The sequence below is a fragment of the Pimephales promelas genome, chromosome 8 (assembly GCF_988280905.1).
Source record: "Pimephales promelas chromosome 8, fPimPro1.hap1.1, whole genome shotgun sequence".
Classification (NCBI taxonomy): Eukaryota; Metazoa; Chordata; class Actinopteri; order Cypriniformes; family Leuciscidae; genus Pimephales; species Pimephales promelas.
In genome coordinates, this window is record NC_142776.1 from 10,173,709 (window position 1) to 10,193,389 (window position 19,681).

Below are 19,681 nucleotides of genomic sequence, written 5' to 3' on the forward strand. Positions count from 1 at the left end.
TGTTATTATAAACCAGAAGCAGTTGCTAAACAGGAATAGTTCAACCTAACAGTATTATGTAGCTCTGACAAGGCTGATGTTTTCATATAAAGAAAGTGGACAGTGATTTATACAGCCAAGATTAAAATATAAAAAATAAAGCACCAGAAAAGTATTCTGAATGGTTCATAATATATGATTGCTTCATGTGAGAAACAGGCAAAAAATAAACCACTTGTTTACTGATAATGTCCTTCATGCTTGTATGAAATTCCAGATTGGCTCCTTTTAGATACAGCACACAAGGTTTGATGTCATACATGACAAACAGCGTTGTTCTTTTTGTGTGTTTCACATTAACAAACTGAATATATGTGAACCCAATGAGTTTTTGTTTCTACAGAATATTTTATATTATCGCCTTAAGATATGTTCCTCGTACAAATCTATCGCATATATATATATTGTTATATTTATAAGACAGTACAAACTTCATATGGGCTACCTTCATGGTGCTCACCATCTACAGTATGTGCCCTTTATGGAAAATAACAACTTGGACATTGTGCCTAACATCATCTTTTGTGATTCAGGAAAGAAAGAAATGACTACATTGTTGGAATGACTTGAGGTTGAGTAAATGATAACATTTTGGGGTGAACTTCACACAAACGAAAACATACACAAACATTGTCATGGCAAACACTACGTACAATCTCTCCTGTGCAGCCGTGGTCGACAGGCTTCCAACACTCAAAGGATTAGGTCTGCTTTTACTGTTCAGTGTGGCATAGTAATTATCCCTTCTGTATGTGTGTCTCTCAGAACAGAACACTGATCTAAGAACCCATGCTGTTGCTCCACCACTGTAGGACCCTACTGATCCAGAAGAGGAAGGATCGAAAGAGAGAGAGAGAGAGAGAGAGGTGGATTGAGCCTCAGCCGCCTTGTCAGGATGGATTAAAGGAAAGACTTTGAGGGTTTTTTTCAGAAATGCTGAAACTGAGCTTCCTGCTCTCCACAGTTCTTTCACTCCTGGCTCTCGCTTTTATCCTTCATTTTATCTCAAGCCATTCATTAATAGTCCCTGAAATTAACGAGCACGTCATACATCACTGAGCACCTTCAATAAACCATCAGGGAGGCCTCAGAATGACAGATGACATCCGTCCGTCTCTGTACAGGGAAGCTCGGCCTGACAGACTGAAAAGGAAGATGTCACTCATATAATGGAATGCTATAGCCCCGCCCACTTCAGTGAGCAATAAACAAGGAAATGTGCAAAGACACACTATAGGCCTCTGAGTTTAAAACCTGACCGTCTCGCTCACACACACTCCCAAAACACAGCCATGGGTAATTAAGCTCGCCATTGTGAAGGCAGGGTTTGATAACGTACTTCTCTTCATTCAGCGATATTTATGTCTCATCTCTGCGTAGCGCAGGGTGCATAGTGCACTTGAAAAGAGCTTCAATCACACACAGGACACATGCAAACACAACCCACACACGCAATCACACTCATCTCCTCAAGAGGACTTTATTGGAAACACCCTGCAGAAAACATTACTTCAGGACTGAGGAATAAGTGAGATGGTTTGGCAGATGTCTGCTGGTAACCTGCACGACTTATTTTAACCCCCTCCTCACAACAACCTTTGGTCCTTGCTTCCAGGCAATAAAAACATATTTTACTGAGTGGTACCTGTCAAAAAAAAAAAAAAGGGAGAAAAAACAAGAAACTCGTTCAGAGGTTCTACTAACCCCCTCTTCCCTCCCAGTCTGATTGATGTTCTGAGGAGGCATTAACACTTCTCTCCATGCCTGTACTGAAGTTAATGCATGGGAAAGATGGATTACGCTATGTAATGGCGATGGCTTCCAGAAAGATGGCTCAGGAATCAATAATGAGTTTGTCCTCCCCTCTTTCTTCTCCGTGCTCGTTGCTTGCTTCGCTGCAATTAAATAAAACCACATTTGCATATGGAAAAATAATTAAAACAAACAAACCGCTAGGACTGCACCCTCTCTCCCACAGGAGAGAACGCCAGAGATGAGGAGGACCCAAAAATGAAAAATGCCCCTCACTGAAGGGTGTAATTGCACTGCTCAGCTCCTCGTCCATTAATCCTGTCAATTCAGCTCTTCACCAGTTCTTCCTGCTCTCCTTTACAGCTCCAGCACTGTCATGAAGCATGAATGCACATATGATCTGGGTCTTCTTGATGAACAAGTTTAACGAGTGAAACTACAGACCAACTTTACTCATTAGGACAAATATGGGTGATCCATTAAGTCTTGTTTGTAATATACGCTAATGTTGAAGCATATATGTGGAAGGCTATTGAGCACTTCAATCATAAAGACACTAACTTGTGCGCACACACATAATCTCCCTCAGAGAACTCGGGAGTAAACTTTCTCTTTTCCCAAATGTGCATGAAAGTTATTCGTAGAGTGTCGTCTGCCTGCAGACTCCTGTTTCTCAACGAGCTAAAAAGAATGTGTGTGTGTGTGTGTGTGTGTGTCTTTTTGCATACATGTGTTCTTGCATTTGCAGTGTTGGGGTCTTTGAAAGGACTCCCTGCTGATGCTGCAGGCAAGGAGCCATTGCTCGAGAGTCATGCAAGCAAGAGAGAGAAACCGGCTAAAAACTCAATTTCAACTTCATTTGAAGCCCGGGGATAAAAGATAGACAATCTCCCAGCATTCCCGCAGCCTCATTGAGGCCCTATCAGTGCACAGGCACAAGATCCCTGGCACGGTCTGTGCGGTATTGGGCAGGGTACCAGCAACAGAGACACATGTTTGTCCAGAGAGAATACCACCTCCTGGAGAGCCTCTGCCGTGCCGTGAAAGAGCTGGCCAGGTTGGCAGCTCATGGCCGAGGCACACAGTCCAAAGCGAGCAACTTGGTTGTAATCCTCCATAGTCATGGTATGCAGCCTGGTTCCTCGAGTGCTGACTGTGCAGATGCCAATGGTTCTTTTGGAACCTCTGAATAGGAAAACGTGTACCTAAGTTCAGGTTAAGTTCATAAATGAACGAATAAATTAGCATGATTAGATTTTTAATTTAAAAGGTGAGGGAAAACATCATCTAGGTTCTTTTAAAAGCTCTTCGATTATATTTTCCCTCAACCGAGAGTAAAAGTAAAACTTCATGTCCGGGCTTGTATATTATTTAGAGGTCCCCACATCCGACAACCGCTCCTAAAGGGGCAACTGTGCTTCCAAGCCCCATCAAGATGCCAGCGAGATACACAAGGTACATTTGCATTCATCGAGGCCTGCCATGTTTTCTCTTCCTCCCCTGAAAGAGCTCAACATGATCCAGTGGGCTGTAGCCCCAGGCTAGAACAACACTGCTTAAAAACGCATGCTTTCTGACGAGGAAACACTTCCAGGATTGCAAAGCTTGCTCTGATCTGTCCATCCTCTGTGCTGTCTATAGACACTGCCTCATCTCCTATGTTTGAAGACTCTCTCAGCTTTCAAAGAAGAAGGCTGTAGGTTGAGTAGGGTAGCAATATTACATGTAGGGTTTCACATTTTGTTACAAGCAAAGCTGGCGTGTTTGAAAACATTGTTTAATTAAATAACCAGAAATTAGACCGCTCAAACAGCCATGGTCATGGGTTCAATGCCCAAGGAATGCATAACTGCTAGAATGTATTTTGAATGCAATGTAAGTTGCATAGGATACAAGCATCTACATCTAAATGAATAGGGGAAAAAATCTAATTAGGAAAGAAAACTGATCCCACAAGAACTGTTCAGTGTCTCGGAATAACTGTCAGATCAGCTTAAGTTGTGCTTGCTGTGTTTCACATCTTGAGCATCTGTGGTTAAGTTGAGTGAAACTCAGCACTTGGTTCTAATATGAATGTTAAAAGTGGCATAGAAGCAGACATCGACCAGTGGCTCCCCTGATGCCCATGAGCTTCTTTTTTGGTACAAGAAGGCTAAGCACAGAGAGGCTATGCATGTACATCAGACCTTTGTCATAAGAAAAAAAAAACTGATCTTGTGTTACATAATGGGGGGATTCGGACTCATCTTTGAAAGCAGATGGGATGTGTGAGGCATAGCGGCTCCCCTGCAGTAAATAACTTGTTGACTGCTTTGACCTCCCTTTGTGATGATCCGGATGAGTGGACCTGCGGTGAACATGTGCTAGGGAGAGTAAAAGAACAGCGAAGGAGGGGGAAGAGGTTGTTGAGAGGGCATATGGCAGAAGCCTCTTCTTCAGAACTCAACGTAGTCTGCTCTGACACCCCTTTCTTCCCCCCACCACTCCTCGACCAAGGCTGTCCTCGTCCTGGGCTGCAGATTGCTTATGACAGCCGCACTATTTCAAGTGTAGATTTGAGCTAAATTGAAATGAGCAGTACCACCTGTGCCGGTGGGGGCCTGTGCTCGAGTCTCAAGCAGTGGTGCAGGGGAAAACCTGCTACCTACAACCTTCAAAGCCACCGCCTTCTCCAGCAATCTGCTTCCGCTCTCTCCCCTCCATCCCCCCATTCCTTCAGCTGCCCCACAAGGATCCTTTCCCTGGAGCTCAACTCTCGAGCAGCCGGCTTTCAAATATTTCTCACGGTGCTAGACTCATATGGTGTTCGTTAGAATGTAACAGACCCATATTCTTTAGAAAACTGAGGATGAAACCTGAAGGAAAGAAAACAAAACTGGCGATATCGTAATATGACACTTCAAACGCAGAATTCGTCGCCGTCTGTAGTCAGACGTACTATTGTTGAAGGCGAGGTAATGACAGACGGGAAGTGACTCGTTGCAGGCAGGATGTAGCCGTGTCAGTCAGCCATGAGAGTGGTGAGGGTGGTGTGAGGACAGACATGGGGTCAAACACTCACCGCCTCATCGAGTTCATTTCCACACTGTCCTCTGCAGGGTGCTTCCCCTCTGAGAGACTCACCAGAGAAACGCTTCATTCACTCACTGATCAGTGGCCTTTTCCTCCTCCTCCTCCTCCTACCCTCTCCCTGCCTCCCTCTCCTTTCTCACTGTCTCTTTCTCACACACACACATACTGGGGTGGTGCGAGGCTCTGAACTGGAAGCCGTGCTTTCTAATAGCGCAACAGGAGGTGAGCAGTGTCACTCGCAGACTTTCAGCAGTGGGTGTCGGACTAGTGTAAACTGTATCATCAGTGAGATTGTACTGGCAGACACACCTGCCAACTGTTCTGCATACGGACATCTGCTAAACCATCAGATATGAGTTACATTTCCTCATAAAAAAATCCATCTCAGACCCTTTCCGCAATTGCTCAAGCCCGGCGGATCCATAGCAGTCGATGAAACGGCTCACAGCTGGGTGTAGTTATCGTAACGCTGCTGGCCTGCGGTGACTATTATGGGTCAATGAGAAGGTCTGGTCACTCGATGGCTGTTCGTTAGAGGGGTCAGATGTTTCACGTTGGAGTTAACAGTGTTTGCGGCTATGTTGCCACTCAGCTGGTCACTCCTAATGATTAGACAATCGATAGGGCCTGCAGTTCTCTGTGACCAAGCTGTCAAAAGAACAAACGCACACCACACACACACTTAGCGTGAGGCGGTATGGAGCAGTCAAGCACAGTGATCTCAGATGATTATCTTTGAGAGACTAGTCGGTGGGAGTTTCTGCTACTGTTGAAAAAATACACTGGAAAGCTTGTCTGGAACAATTAGGCATAAACGGACGACAAAATATTAAGAAGTGGAAGGGTCAATATGCTTAGATTTTTAACTCCCCAATGCGAGATATGAAAGGAATTAAGAAATGTTAGCATGTAATTTTGATTAAAAACAGTCTTCAAAAACATGTATAGCTTGCCACAGTCACAGTCTTTGATCATAATGCTTAAATAATGTTGATTTTGATCATTCTTCAGATTTTAGCTTAATTATCTTGTAGCCTATCAGAATTTTGTCGATTCCACCCAGAGAATGATTGAAGAAATAGACTTTGTGTTTGTAGCCAAACCCAGAGTTTTGGATTTTTGCTTCCATGGTTAGGGAATGGCAATGTTCAGTACCTGTCTGGCATCATTATCAGTGTGTGTGTGTGCTGTCTCATGGTTAAGTGCACAGGAAGGCTCATTGTAGTCCACTGGGCTGGCAGATAAAAGCGGATTCATTCTCTGTATCTGGCGACACAAGAAGTTCCTCCGAGTGGCTGGCTGGCCCGCCCCATCTGCTGTCCACACTGAAAGGCCCATTTGTTGGCTGCTCTTCAGAGACTGGGCCACTCGGAACCCAAGGGTTCTGGAAGTGATCCAGAGAAGACTGTACCAAGCGGTTAGTCTGAGAGAGGCGCTGAGTGGCACCGTAAACAGGAGGCAGAGATGGGTCTTGTGCTCACACACACTTTATTGTTTCACATCAGCATCAGTGCGGTACCACAAAACAGTAAATACACTGACAAAAGCAAATCTTTTTCAAGTTGAATGACCACCCAACATGATAGGAATGGGCAACCCGATCTCACGGGAATTCGTACGAATTTTACGAGGTGGCTAATTCGTAACAATTCATACGACCTCACTCGTACAAATTAGTACGATTTAGCTAAATCGTACATATTTTACGAATTGGCCAATTCGTATGAATTCGTACGAATGACCTACCCCTGACCCCGCCCCTAAACATAACCGTCACGTGGGTTTGGACAAATCGTATGAATTCGTACGAGTGAGGTCGTACGAATTAGTACGAATTAGACACTTTTTAATCACTCGTACGAATTCGTACGAATTGGTCGTGAGATAGGGTAGGAATGGGTGGAGAACAGGTTCAAGATGGCAGCCTGTTGACATATTTACACATGTTGACATGCTAACAGTGTGTGCATGAGGAAATGTATATTTTAAATTCTATGGTATAACTTGGATACTTACATAATAAAATGACTAATAATGCTGTTGTGGTTTCGTTCTGAGCTATTGTGTTTTCTTATAGTGTTAGCAAAACACTGAGCTAAATGTAAATGGCCGTCTGTCTTCAGGGCTAATGGAGCCAATGATGGACATTTGTTACAATGCTGTCTAGCGGTTACGCACAGCAGAGCACATAATTATATAAAAATATAAGACTTTGTTGACTTTAACAAAGCACTTTCTGCTCGCTCTCCTTCGCCTCCTTTCTTTTCCCCCAGCTTCTTATGGTTTCTTTGTAAAGGATTTAGAAGATCATGGCAGTTAATTTAATACATTTGACATGTTGAATACAATTGAAAATATTAAATATAATTATATTACATGGCTATTCGCTTTTTCAAATACATTGCGAGGAGTTTTTAATTCGATAATTAATATCTACCTGTACATTTTTTCACTAATCTCCTCGGTTATATCGGTGCGGTTAAGTCTGAAAACTCTAATCCTATATTTACTTTCCAGCCGTTTTCTGTCCCCTGATAATCTGTTTATGCGTGAGTGTGGCGTTGCGTTCTGCCGGGTGCTTGAGGGGTGTGAGCTGTGTTGTACGGAGGGCTCTGTGCGATTACAGGGGCTCAGTCTTGGCGGGCACTCAGAGTTGTCAAAGCCTTTGATCTGAACTGTCTTCATAATCACTTCAAAAAGTGTTTGCTGCACCGTGAGGGGTTTACAAATTCGCCCTGTACTTTTTATGCACTCTTAAAGGGGTTGATGCTCTGCGTTTAAGGCCTGTCCGCCATGATGAGAGGTTGAGAGAATGAAGGAGAGCATTTTAAATCCACCCTCTCTCTCTCTGCAGCTACATAAAACGGGCATGAGTAAAGCAGGATTTTTTTAAAATATATTTTTTCTGCCTATCCATGTGGTCATTTCAAACATGTTTATGGTGAGTCTATCGCTGTCGCACTCCTTTCATTCTTTCTGCCTTTCTATAAACAAAGTGATGGACAAAAGTGAAATCCTTCCGCCTTTCGCTCTGCAGACTCACAAGGGCGCAAGCAGGGGGGAAAAAAAACTTGACTGTTCTCTTTAACAACAGCATTTGCATATTTTTATAGTCTCTCAAAGAAAAATAGCCGGCAGGCTAACAGCTCCAGCAGCAGTGTATGCTGAAAACGGAAGCAATGAGATCTGAGTGTGTGTGTGTGTGTGTGTGTGTGCGTGCTCACAGCGTGGCCACTCTATCCCTCTGCAGCAGATTGAGTCTGGGTCCAACGTGGAAAAAGGCCCCATTCCCGAGAAGGGAGGGAAGGTTGGAGAGTCGAAGCTCCTCTTCTACAAGAGAAATAACATAACATTAGAATCCGTTAGAACTGCATCTTGAACATTCTTTCTATGGCACGTAATACACATTTTGTCTCCAGGCGTCTCTTTTTGTCCAGGTGTCCAGATGTTCACCATCTTCGCTACTAAAGTTTGAGTTGATTTCTTATCACATCCTTTTCACCTATTTATTGAGGGCAGTGACTGATCCTTGAATTGAGAGTGTAATGTACTTTCGTGTGTAGTCTAGCCAATAGATAGATAGATAGATAGATAGATAGATAGATAGATAGATAGATAGATAGATAGATAGATAGATAGATAGATAGATAGATAGATAGATAGATAGATAGATAGATAGATAGATTTGACACCTTACGACTCACTTTTTTGTATGCAAACACTAAAATGACAATTCGTAATTGTTAGCACATGTGGTTTACTATATCCTCCTACATGGCTATATGTCCACCATTATAAATGATTGGACTTCAGAATGTCTGCAGCGTAGCAGGCTAGTTTGCATGCATAACATGAGGTTTAGATAGAAAAATCCAGCTCTATCATCCACTGCGAGTGCACTGTATAGGCATTATCGTGCATACCAGAAATTAGACTCATTGACATTTCCACCTTACACATGAGACACATATGTTTCCTTAGCTTAGCCATTATTCAGCCTCTAAGCAGTGCAGTGCACCCTTAGCAAGCACATTCTAATAAAAGTGAGTGAGAGCAAACTGGAGGAGTTTAGAATGATACATTGCATGTTGCCTGAGTTAAGGGCAGCATTTTAGCTGTGGGGCTGTCCGTGTGCCCGGCCTGCGTAATGAGTAATGTGTGGTAGGCAGTTTGGCAGAAGGTCAGGCCACTTCTAGCAGGCTGGTGAACGTTGCTTTTTTGACCCTGCGGGCTGTATGCGTGAGTGGACCAAGAGGGAGAGAATTAGAGGAGGAGACAAAGAGAGGTAGAAATGGTTGAGACAGAGAGTGAGGAAAGGCCCAGAGGTTCGAGAGAACATATGGGATGCAAAAAAAAAACACGGATGCAGATGTATGTAAAGCCATTTTTCCTGCTGTGGGTGGGAACGTAATTAAGATGACACACACAAATGATTTTCTGACAACCAAGTGTGCCCACACATATACAAACTGAAGATTTTTATGTAGTTGCTTTCACGTTCACACTGTCATTTTGTCAGTCATACATCCACTTGAGCCACAAACTTCTCTCAATTTTACAGCTCAAAATAGAGAGCTTTTTATACCACCTTTTAAAACTACAGCGCTACTTTGGCTTTTATACTTCAAAAACCAAAGAATCTACAGCAAAGTGCTACTGTTTCCATCACCTCTTCAGCAGAGTTACCGTTCCCGTCTGGTAACCCTCTCCAGGACAGGATCCATCATTTATCCCTGATCGGGCTGAAAGCAGCAGAGCTGAATTTGTGTTTCGACGTGCTGCACTGCCATAAACAGCCTCACATTTTCTTCCCATTTTCACCATGAATCTCAAACGCACAGTTACATTAAAACAACGTATGAGGAAAATCACAGCTGTATTATTTTATTTGCAATACCTGTAATAGGCCTTGTATAGCGAGCAGTATTTATTGAGCCGCACGGCTTTGCCGTGGATTTATTGTGTTGACAGTTTTGCGCTCAGTCATTTTGCATAACTTGGGTATGAAAAAACATCATTTCATCTGCATATTATATTCTTTTTTAATACTAAGGGGTGAGACGGTTCTCAAGCAGTGGGTTTGTTTAACCTAAAAGACTCTGCAACCAACAGCAAATCCTTAAATCCGTAGATATACTCTGAAATAAGATCTCCATGTGCTATGGTTCTTCTCACAGCCAGCATAACACCCTGAACTATCGAAACTCTTCTGTATCGCAAAGACAGACACTTTTGCTTTTGTGATTGAAGCTGAAATATCAGGAGACCTGTTTTCACACAAAACCAGCAACAGGAAAAAAAAAAGAAGAGAGGTCACTTCCAATGCGTGGTTCCTCTGTTATTCAATTTGATTGGGATTTTGGGTGATTTGTGTTGCGCATCTCTGGGGAAATAAATGCTTTGATTAATGTAATCCCGAGCAGGGAGGTACCACAAACCGCACTCCTCGGGGAACGGTGCTGTTTGACAAACAAAAACACGCAGGGCACCACTTCAGTCCGCACACAATGGATACATTTTAAATGGTAGAGGGCACGTCACAGAGCTCGAGCAACTTTTCCATCTGATTAATATGGTGATGTATAATTACGATGGAATATCAGATAATCCTAGCATGTATATATATATATATATATATATATATATATATATATATATATATATATATATATATATAATCAAGTGTTGCATGAAAATGCCCCTGACCCGTAATGGGACAGTAGGAGTTAGATTATTGCTGTGACCTGCAGCAGGAATCAGTGCAGTGTCTGTAGGATGTCTAAGAGATATTGTTAGTCGAAGAGGGAACTGACAATTACACACACAGACACATAGAGCAAAAACTAGCATCATGAAACAGACAGCTGCGTGTCACATCACACATATCTTGAGATGGATGAAATTTGAGGCTGGGGTCCTGACTGATTTGGAGATAACATATCTGAGGTGATTTATGTAGGCTATATGAGTGATTATTTTGAGTTTGTATTTTAAGGATTTTACTTTATTTACGTGTGTGTTTATTACATGTAGGTATAATGTAGCTTCCACATACCATTTAAAGCACATTATGACATTTGCATTGATTTCCAATGGGAGAGAGCACAGTCACTAAAGGGCTGGCTGGAATGTTTACGAATAATGAAACTCGGATAATCTTCGTGTAAGACACAGAGCTCTGAAACATTTTTTTCGCCATTTCGGTCATGAGCTGCGCGCCTCCTGGGCCGGTGCAGGGAAATGATGCACAGGGGAGCAGTGGAATAAACAAGGCGGAACGACGTGACGCACTCTATGGGCTTCCATGTATAGAACAAGGATATAAAATTATGTCATTCCTAGTCACAAATTATGAAAAAACATCGGCCAGTCGATTAGCCTCTCTTCCTCTCTGACCGACTATCACTAAAGATTATAGATTGATCTTAGCAAATATAGTTTTATTCCAATTTTTTGGTGGAAAGAAAAAAATACAAAAATGCAATAGGCTACTGTGTTTTGTTGTTATTTCGATTATTATAATTCTTCACAATAACTGTAGATTGTTTTCAAATTATTTCGCATTTCAAACTGTACATTAAAATTTGGCAAATGAAAGCCCAAAACTGTCTGCATTGGAGGATCATAGCTATAGTGACACATGCTCAATCCCTTCTTTGCCTTTCAATAAATAAAGAGATCATGATAGCAGTTAAAAGAATTAAATAAAATTTAAAAAAGACGTTTTAAGATAAGGTAAAATAAATAAATAATTGTAAAATAATAATTAGTCTATAATTAGTTCATAAATTTTTATTTCTCATTTTAGTAACAACATAAAACACATGTACCATTTAGTTCTGACATTTTATCTTCCAGAATGAAGAGAAAATAAAGCACATCGCTTTTTTTCCTCCTTTTCTTTTGGGAAGAAGCCAGAGCTCTGGCCTACAATTTCACGCTGTCAGACATGAGCTTAACGCTTTGAAGGTTTGTTTCTCTAATTAATGATAATTCAGCAGTATGTGTCTGTTACATATATTCAATATAGGCTATTATATTGTTTTTCTTCAAAATGAGCATGTATTTAATTTCATCATAATAAATCATTTTTCTTTGAAATAATTTATATTTGAATATGCACATTTCTCATTAATTGTATTGAGTTAAATTATATTGTATTCTGTGTTTTATTTTATTTGTTCGTAGCTAATGTTAAAATCCCAAAATGATTTAAATATTTAACTGGGTGATCAAACATGCGCGCACTTTTTTATAATGATGTTTCAGTTAGATAATTATTTTTTAATACAAATTTCCTTAATGATAACGTGTGAAGTCATAATGATAAGTTTTTTGAATATTTAAATATATTACCGTCGTTACATCAGCATTATTACACAACAACATGAACTACCAAATATAATTATAAATTGTCTGTTTAACGTTTTACGTTTTATATATAGATTTCCTTTAACGAAACATTTTTAGTAGCCTAAACTAAATAAAGCTGCAACTTACGTCTACGTTATAAGTCAGAATTAGGAGGGCTTACAAAGTAGGGTAAAAATCCGTTTGAAAACTAGCCTACACTGAATCTTTTTAAGCATCGTTAATAGCAGCGTCTACATTGTTTATTTCAGCAAAAATAATAATTTGAATTAATGTCTTATGAATAAATTAAATGACTTTTTCGCGTTATGATTTCAACAGGTAGGCTATCAGTTTACGATATCAGTAGCTACCCTATGCTTCTCCTAAAAAAAAATAAAAAAAATAAGAATAAATCAATAATCAAGGACAATTAGCCCAATTACTCACCATTAGCCCTTTTACCATACTGACTAAGCGCGACACCTGCTGGTGACAAAACACTCCCCCATACGTCACTGTCAAGCATGTAAGTGTGGGATCTAATCTTTATGCGTGTGCTGATTCCAGTTATGTTATGTATACATCTTTTGTAGACGCTTGTGTTCCTATAGACATGTACGAATTTGAGATGTGCGTTTGGCGCAATGGTCGATGTTCTTGGCTTGACTGTGGCTCTTTCATCTCGACTCCAGTGCACAAACATATAGCTTAATGCGACCAGTGTTCCCTCTTTTATTCCACTCACCATAGCAACCGAGAGGAAGGCTTCAGAAATGCTTTGCCCATGAATGAAACAAACGGTCTTAGTGGGGCTGCGAGAAAGAGAGATGGCATCTTCGACCGGGAGGGCACGCAAAGTTAACCCAAGAAATATCGCGGGGAAAGGTTTTCGTTTTGTTACATATTTTAATATATTAATCTTAAATATTTTACAATTTAATCAGAATCTAAATTTAGTTTTTTGCATTTTAGTCACATCAAATGTTTATGATTTAAGCTGAGTCAGTCTCGTTTAATTTAGACAACAATCACACCTTGCGCCGATCATTTATTTTCGCATATTTCCATTGCCATTGGTCATTAGCGGCTATGTCTGCTCGGTTGCCACTCGTGTCGTGTGTTCGGTAACAACTAAAATCCTTTGCTTTGCAGTCATTCACACACCGTCTCGCGTTATGCATCGCGCGCTCCATAACAAGTCAGTGCTGCTGACCAAGTTTCATCAAACTTTGGCACAGAAGTAAAAGATCGATTTATGTAAACGACCTGATATCCACTTGTACCCGACTCCACCGAGAATTCCACCGAGGGTCTCCTGTTTGAATTTGATTGATTGCACATTCTCCACTGGACATTCACTACAAAACAGCAGCTTAACCGTCTGCTTGCTATTTATAAAGCTAAACAGTCTTATTGATTTTTACACGACTTCGCAACCACACACACACACACACATAGGCTATATATATATATATATATATATATATATATATATATATATATATATATATATATATAGGCTATATATACATATATATATATATATATATTAGGAATTAGTTATTAGGTTATGCCTTGTAATAGGCTACAGTTTTATAATCTCGCCGAATACTGATTTATTTTCACTTACCGTTAGATTCCATGATAACTGGAAAAAATGTCTCAAATACTGCATTGTTCGTCCATCACTGACCGACTCTCTCCCTCCGTGTTTGGTCCTTCCTAAGATTTTCTTCCCTCTGACTCAACTGAGCGGAGCTCTCCTCTGCACCGCTATTATTTTCACTAAAATATATGAAAATTTATGCAAATGAAAATCAGCACTAACTGTTCGTCTCTTGTTATACTTGGGGATTTTTCCCTCTCTACTTGCACGGAAAACAAATGATCTCCCCAGCAGGGAACATGGGGACCTTGTTACATAAACAAATAAATAATAAACAGCCTACTTCTCAGATAAAAACATTAAACTTCAAAAAAAAAAAAAGTTGAAGGCTTGAACATTTGAAATTGCTTTGACTGAATCTCTTTTCTTAGACTGGCTATCACGTTTCTTATGGCCGCACGAGACGTCCTTTGAAGACGAGCAGTATGAAATGCATAACAGTAATTTAGACCAAAATCTGTTGGAAATTAATGAATAGACAGCCCCGTGGCGGTGGCCCTACTTTGCCATTCAATGTAAACAAATCCACGAGGTTCTCGGTTTTTGAGTCTGATCCAAATGAAATCTTCTGGGAAGGGGAGTGCGTAGCCTAGTCCTCTCTTGGGTTTTCGACGAAACCTGATTCAGTGTTATTCTACCCAAATCAACAATAGGTTACTGAAATAAATAAGATGAGCTTTTCTGTCACAATAGTTATAGCCTAAGATAGTGCATTGGTAAACATGTGTTTGCATGTGACTTTTCATGCACCTGATACGTATTATTCTCGCTGTTGTTCATAAACAAGGAGATCCAGTCTCCAGATCCGAGGAGGTATAGGCAATGTATGGGGGGCTTGACCATATACGCCAATCACTCTAAATTTTCTTTGGGCTTGCAGTTGTATTTATAGTCTACCTCTGGATGAATCCATATGTTGTAGGGGTCTGATGGTAGTCTAGCCTATGTCTAAACGATTCAGCGCGAGATTTGAAAAGGAACGTTGTATTTGGCCTATCGCTGGTTGATCTTGGTAGTTAAATCAGAAGACATTTCTTGCAGATTCCCCCAAAGGATTGCTCAGTTTGCATTCGTTTTGGTTGCCACTTTCTCCCCATGCCTTTCTTGTGTTTAGCTGCATTGCACTCTCTGTTTCCGCTTGGAAGCATCGCATAGTCATCTCGTTAACTCTTGAGAGGCCGAGGTCTCAGGAAAAAATGTAGTCAATGTGATGCAAGTGGGTTATTATGTCTAAATATTTATTTTATCTTGCTTGGTTGAGTTCAAAAATTGTAACGGACAAGCAGGAAGAGAAATTATATTTTAGGACTCATTTTGTCAATTGAGATAGCAAACAGAGGTTGAAGATTACGTGCAGCCAATGTGTTTTCAGTGCATTTCAAAATAGGACTATATTTTCTAAATTAAAAAAAAAAATAATAATAATAAATAAATAAATAAAAGATCAATTGTGTTAAATTTGTTCATCACGCTTAACTAAATTCAACCTACGGCTAATATAGAACTGGTTTTGTGTTTGTTTTGTTTTTATTCTTTAGTTATTTATTGCCCTGAGAAAAAGCCCAGTCATGCTGTCTTGTCAATAATTGCCCTAAATAATTCACCAAAAATTATGGGAAACTTAAATTAGGATTTCTTAATATATTCCTGCATTCTTTAGAGTTTTCAGTCATTTATCTGGATTTATTTATTTAAATTCAAAAGCAACCAATTGGAATAGCCGGAAGGGGGGTCTAAGTGCCCGAAGCGAGTTCTCTAGACCTGTCAATCTCGCCAGTACTATCCAATCAACGAGAGCCGTACACCCGACTTCCTTGCATTTGGGGAAAAGACGTGGACGATGTACGCAGCACAGGGTAAACACTCGTGTGTCCTAGAGCTCTGAGGGAGGGACGGAGCTAACTGTCAGAGAGAGAGAGACAGAGAGAGAGAGAGAGGGAGAGAGAGAGAGAGAGGGAGAGAGAGGAGAGCGAACAAGCGAATGAGAAAGAAGGCATGCAACACTGCTTTGCACTGTAATACTGGATTGTACTTCAACTGGAGCGGTTTGGCAGGTTTAAACACATCAAAACAGAACAAAGAGACAGACTTTACAGCACCATAAAAGAATCTGCAAAAGAAAAGAAATAAAGGAACGGAGCAAGTGAAATCGCTGCGGCTAAATAACAAAAGAATTGAGGAAAAACCACGTTTAATATTTTTCCACTCGGCAACGGAACATACGATTGGACTTAATATTTTTAAGGGCACAATACAACTTCTTCAAGCGCCAGAACTTTTTTTTTTTTTGTTAGTTTGTTGTTGTTGGTTTTTTTTTTTTTTTTTTTTTTGTGCGGGACAAAGTTTTTGAAACAATTTTTCTTTGTTTTTAAATAGAAAATACTACAGACTGAAGGGACTGTTTGACTTCCGAGGGGGTTTTCAACGCTGACATTAAACTGGAATGTATCGTTTTAATCATTCATATGTTCCAAATATATGAATGCGCAAAATATCCAAGAGACGGATTTCGTCTTTCTCTTCGCTTTTTGTTGATGGTGTTTGCCAAAACACAAGCCAGACTTTTAAAGTTTGAATAATTCATGAGACATAATTTGCCTGCATTAAAAAAGTTTCTGCAAAAAGGGAGGGGTGATCGGCAAACATATTCATAAGGTTAGCGGAATGGCCACAGCGGCATCCAACCCTTATCTATCCAGCAGTATATTATCGTCCGGCTCGATCGTGCACTCGGACTCCGGGGGTGGGATGCAGCAGGGCAGTGCTGCGGTAACCTCAGTGTCCGGTGGGTACAGAGGAGACCCAACGGTGAAAATGGTACAAAGTGATTTTATGCAGGGCGCAATGGCAGCGAGCAACGGGGGACATATGCTAAGCCACGCTCACCAGTGGGTGACGTCCTTGCCTCACGCGGCAGCGGCGGCTGCGGCTGCCGCAGTTGCCGCAGCTGAAGCCGGATCGCCATGGTCGTCTAGTCCCGTTGGAATGACAGGCAGCCCGCAACAGCAGCAGGACGTGAAAAATAACTCGGGGAGAGACGATTTGCACTCTGGGACTGCGCTGCATCACAGGCCCCCACATTTAGGTCCCCACCAGACTCACGCGGGTGCCTGGGGTAGCACAACCGCTGCCCACATCCCGTCTCTAACCGGGAGCCAGCAGCAGCAGCAGTCCCTCATATACTCGCAGCCTGGTGGCTTCACGGTAAACGGCATGCTCAGTCCGCCGGGCAGCCAAAGCCTCGTACACCCGGGTCTGGTGCGTGGCGACACCCCGGAGCTCGATCACAACAGCCACCACCACCACCATCACCACCAGCATCAACATCACCAGCAAGCACACCATGGAGTGAACAGCCACGACCCGCACTCCGACGAGGACACGCCGACGTCGGACGACTTAGAGCACTTTGCCAAGCAGTTCAAACAACGCCGGATCAAACTGGGCTTCACGCAAGCGGACGTGGGCTTGGCGTTGGGCACTCTGTACGGGAACGTCTTCTCGCAAACCACAATCTGTCGCTTCGAAGCTCTCCAGCTCAGCTTTAAGAACATGTGCAAGCTGAAGCCGTTGCTTAACAAATGGCTCGAGGAAGCAGACTCATCCACGGGCAGTCCCACCAGCATCGACAAGATAGCGGCTCAGGGCAGGAAGCGCAAGAAGCGCACCTCCATCGAAGTGAGCGTCAAAGGTGCGTTGGAGAGCCACTTCTTGAAATGCCCCAAGCCTTCGGCCCAAGAGATAACCAGTCTAGCGGACAACCTTCAGCTGGAGAAAGAGGTGGTGAGAGTTTGGTTTTGCAATCGGAGACAGAAGGAGAAAAGGATGACGCCCCCAGGAGTGCCGCAGACGCCGGAGGATGTATATTCTCAGGTCGGCAATGTGAGTGCAGATACACCGCCCCCCTCCATGGACTGCAAACGAATGTTCAGTGAGACATAGAACAGCATACAAGACTTAAAAATATTTTATATAAATGACTAATCTGATAAAACACAGACTATCATGAAGATAGCAAAGCATTTTGATACTGTGATTGTGAGGGAATATTGAGACTGCAGATGTGTTATATATTTTTTTCACAAGAAAACAAAAAAATCACCCCTCTTCCTTCCCAAACCCTAAACCGCCCGCTAATCTTCTTCCAGGCCCTTAAATGTCTTTACCTAAAAGGTTTTGTCTGCTCTTTCTTTCAGGGACATTTTTTAGTAGATTACTTAAAAGATGCAAGTTTAACTGGGCCGAGCGAACCGGGCGACCAGAGGGTGACAACTACAAGTTCTTTCCACCAGGTAATTTTGGCGCATTAACTTCAACTGAAAAATATGAAAGATTAGAAATGAACATCAAAAATCTGTGCCCCCCCTTCCCTGTTACACCAATGTCTTGTTTGAGAGGCAAAAGACGCAGGCAATTGTGTATGTTGTTATGGGACATTAAACCTCAAACAAAGGGATGAAATTCAACTGAAACAATGCGAAGAACAGTGGCATCCACGAAGCTTCCATCCAACTTGGCAGAGAAGACTGCATGGTTTTGTTATTATCCAAAAATATGGAATGGATTTTTTTCCTGGCCTTCCAATCCTTACAAAAACAACAAAAGACTGCCCTCAGTTTCTGATCTCCAAGATAAACGTCTTTTTGAAATATCTTTTTTTTTTTAATGTAAAGAACTGAATCTTACGTGGATTTTTGAGGACAAAATGAAATCAAAGATGACTTTTGAAAAGACTGATTATTCCGCAGCTGCACCTCTTTGAAAATCTTCTTTGCGAACATCCGTTGCCAAGTGGGCCAGAGCTGGTGCTGTGGATGTTTTCATGTGCTGCCATTTCCAAGCAGTATTCTTTGGTAGGTTTTAATAAACAAGACTATGTAAATCCGGCAATATAGATTCATTAGATCAGATGCTGATCGGAATTATTTACTTAATATTTTTCATTAAAATGCTTTGTTTTAATATTTTATTCGGGATACATACGAACTATTCCAAACAGTTATTTATTTCCCCCAGACTTGTGTAAAATGTTTTCCCCCCTGTTTTCGTTGTTGACCTTATTTGTTTTGTTTAATTTTGTATTCTCATTTTTAAAAGAGCACAAATCTACACGAGCTGACTTTGACAGTAGGAAATAAGGGTATATTTTGATGTGATGATTTGATTGTAATTTAATTTCAGTAGTGATTCCGTAAGAGATGATCGAGAACAATAAATTTGTTAGAATGAAACAAGATTGTGTGTTGTGCCTAAAATCGTAGCTGTTTGTATTTTTTTAAGGATGCTTTCAGAGCAGTATTTAGCCAAATGCTTTTTAAAATGATGACTGCTGAATATTAATGGCCTTATGTTCTGACCTGCAGACTAGAAATAACAAAACAAAACCCTTTTATTTGTATTGCAAAAAAATAGAGATGTTTGAGATGTTTGCTTAAAATACAACCGGCTATATGGGCCTGTTTTACACAGTGCATTTAAAAAAGAAGGAGGAAAAAAACAGGCCAGTGTAACGTAGGAATAGTTTAGGCCTCTATGGGAAGAATTGCGCATCAACTTTTAGCATTTCTATGTAACAAACTCCTCTTTGACAAACAAAATATTACCGCTGTGAGTAATACTTCAATGTAGGCTGCAACCATTTTGTTAGCAGGACGAAATATGTCTCTGTGGCAAGTAATAGAGATAGCAACGTTCAGTAAATCTCACGAGAGAAAGCCCAGAAAAGTTGACCGCTTTTGGAGGTGGAGTGTTTACATGTCACGCGTTTTTTTGTGTGTGTGTGTGTGTGTACCTGCTTAT

At 41.2% G+C, this 19,681-nt stretch overlaps 2 protein-coding genes across 3 annotated transcripts; one reads left to right on the plus strand and one right to left on the minus strand.

The window, feature by feature from the left end:
• Positions 1–424: 424 nt before the first annotated feature.
• On the minus strand, positions 425–14,535 carry LOC148977647 (uncharacterized). Its single transcript, XM_089133894.1, has 3 exons — positions 13,847–14,535; positions 8,088–8,193; positions 425–2,974 (listed from the first exon to the last, which is right to left on the minus strand). The coding sequence occupies exons 1-3, from the start codon at positions 13,857–13,859 to the stop codon at positions 2,647–2,649; spliced, it is 447 nt and encodes a 148-aa protein (XP_088990020.1). The 5' UTR covers positions 13,860–14,535; the 3' UTR covers positions 425–2,646.
• Positions 14,536–15,333: 798 nt separating this feature from the next.
• Positions 15,334–19,116, plus strand: pou3f3b (POU class 3 homeobox 3b). Of its 2 annotated transcripts, none has more exons than XM_039668549.2 (2): positions 15,334–17,755; positions 18,079–19,116. In XM_039668549.2, the coding sequence occupies exons 1-2, from the start codon at positions 16,547–16,549 to the stop codon at positions 18,190–18,192; spliced, it is 1,323 nt and encodes a 440-aa protein (XP_039524483.1). In that variant the 5' UTR covers positions 15,334–16,546; the 3' UTR covers positions 18,193–19,116. The 2 variants fall into 2 exon arrangements, with proteins under 2 accessions (XP_039524483.1, XP_039524482.1); XM_039668548.2 differs by having other exon boundaries at positions 15,337–17,764.
• The last annotated feature ends 565 nt before the right edge of the window (positions 19,117–19,681 follow it).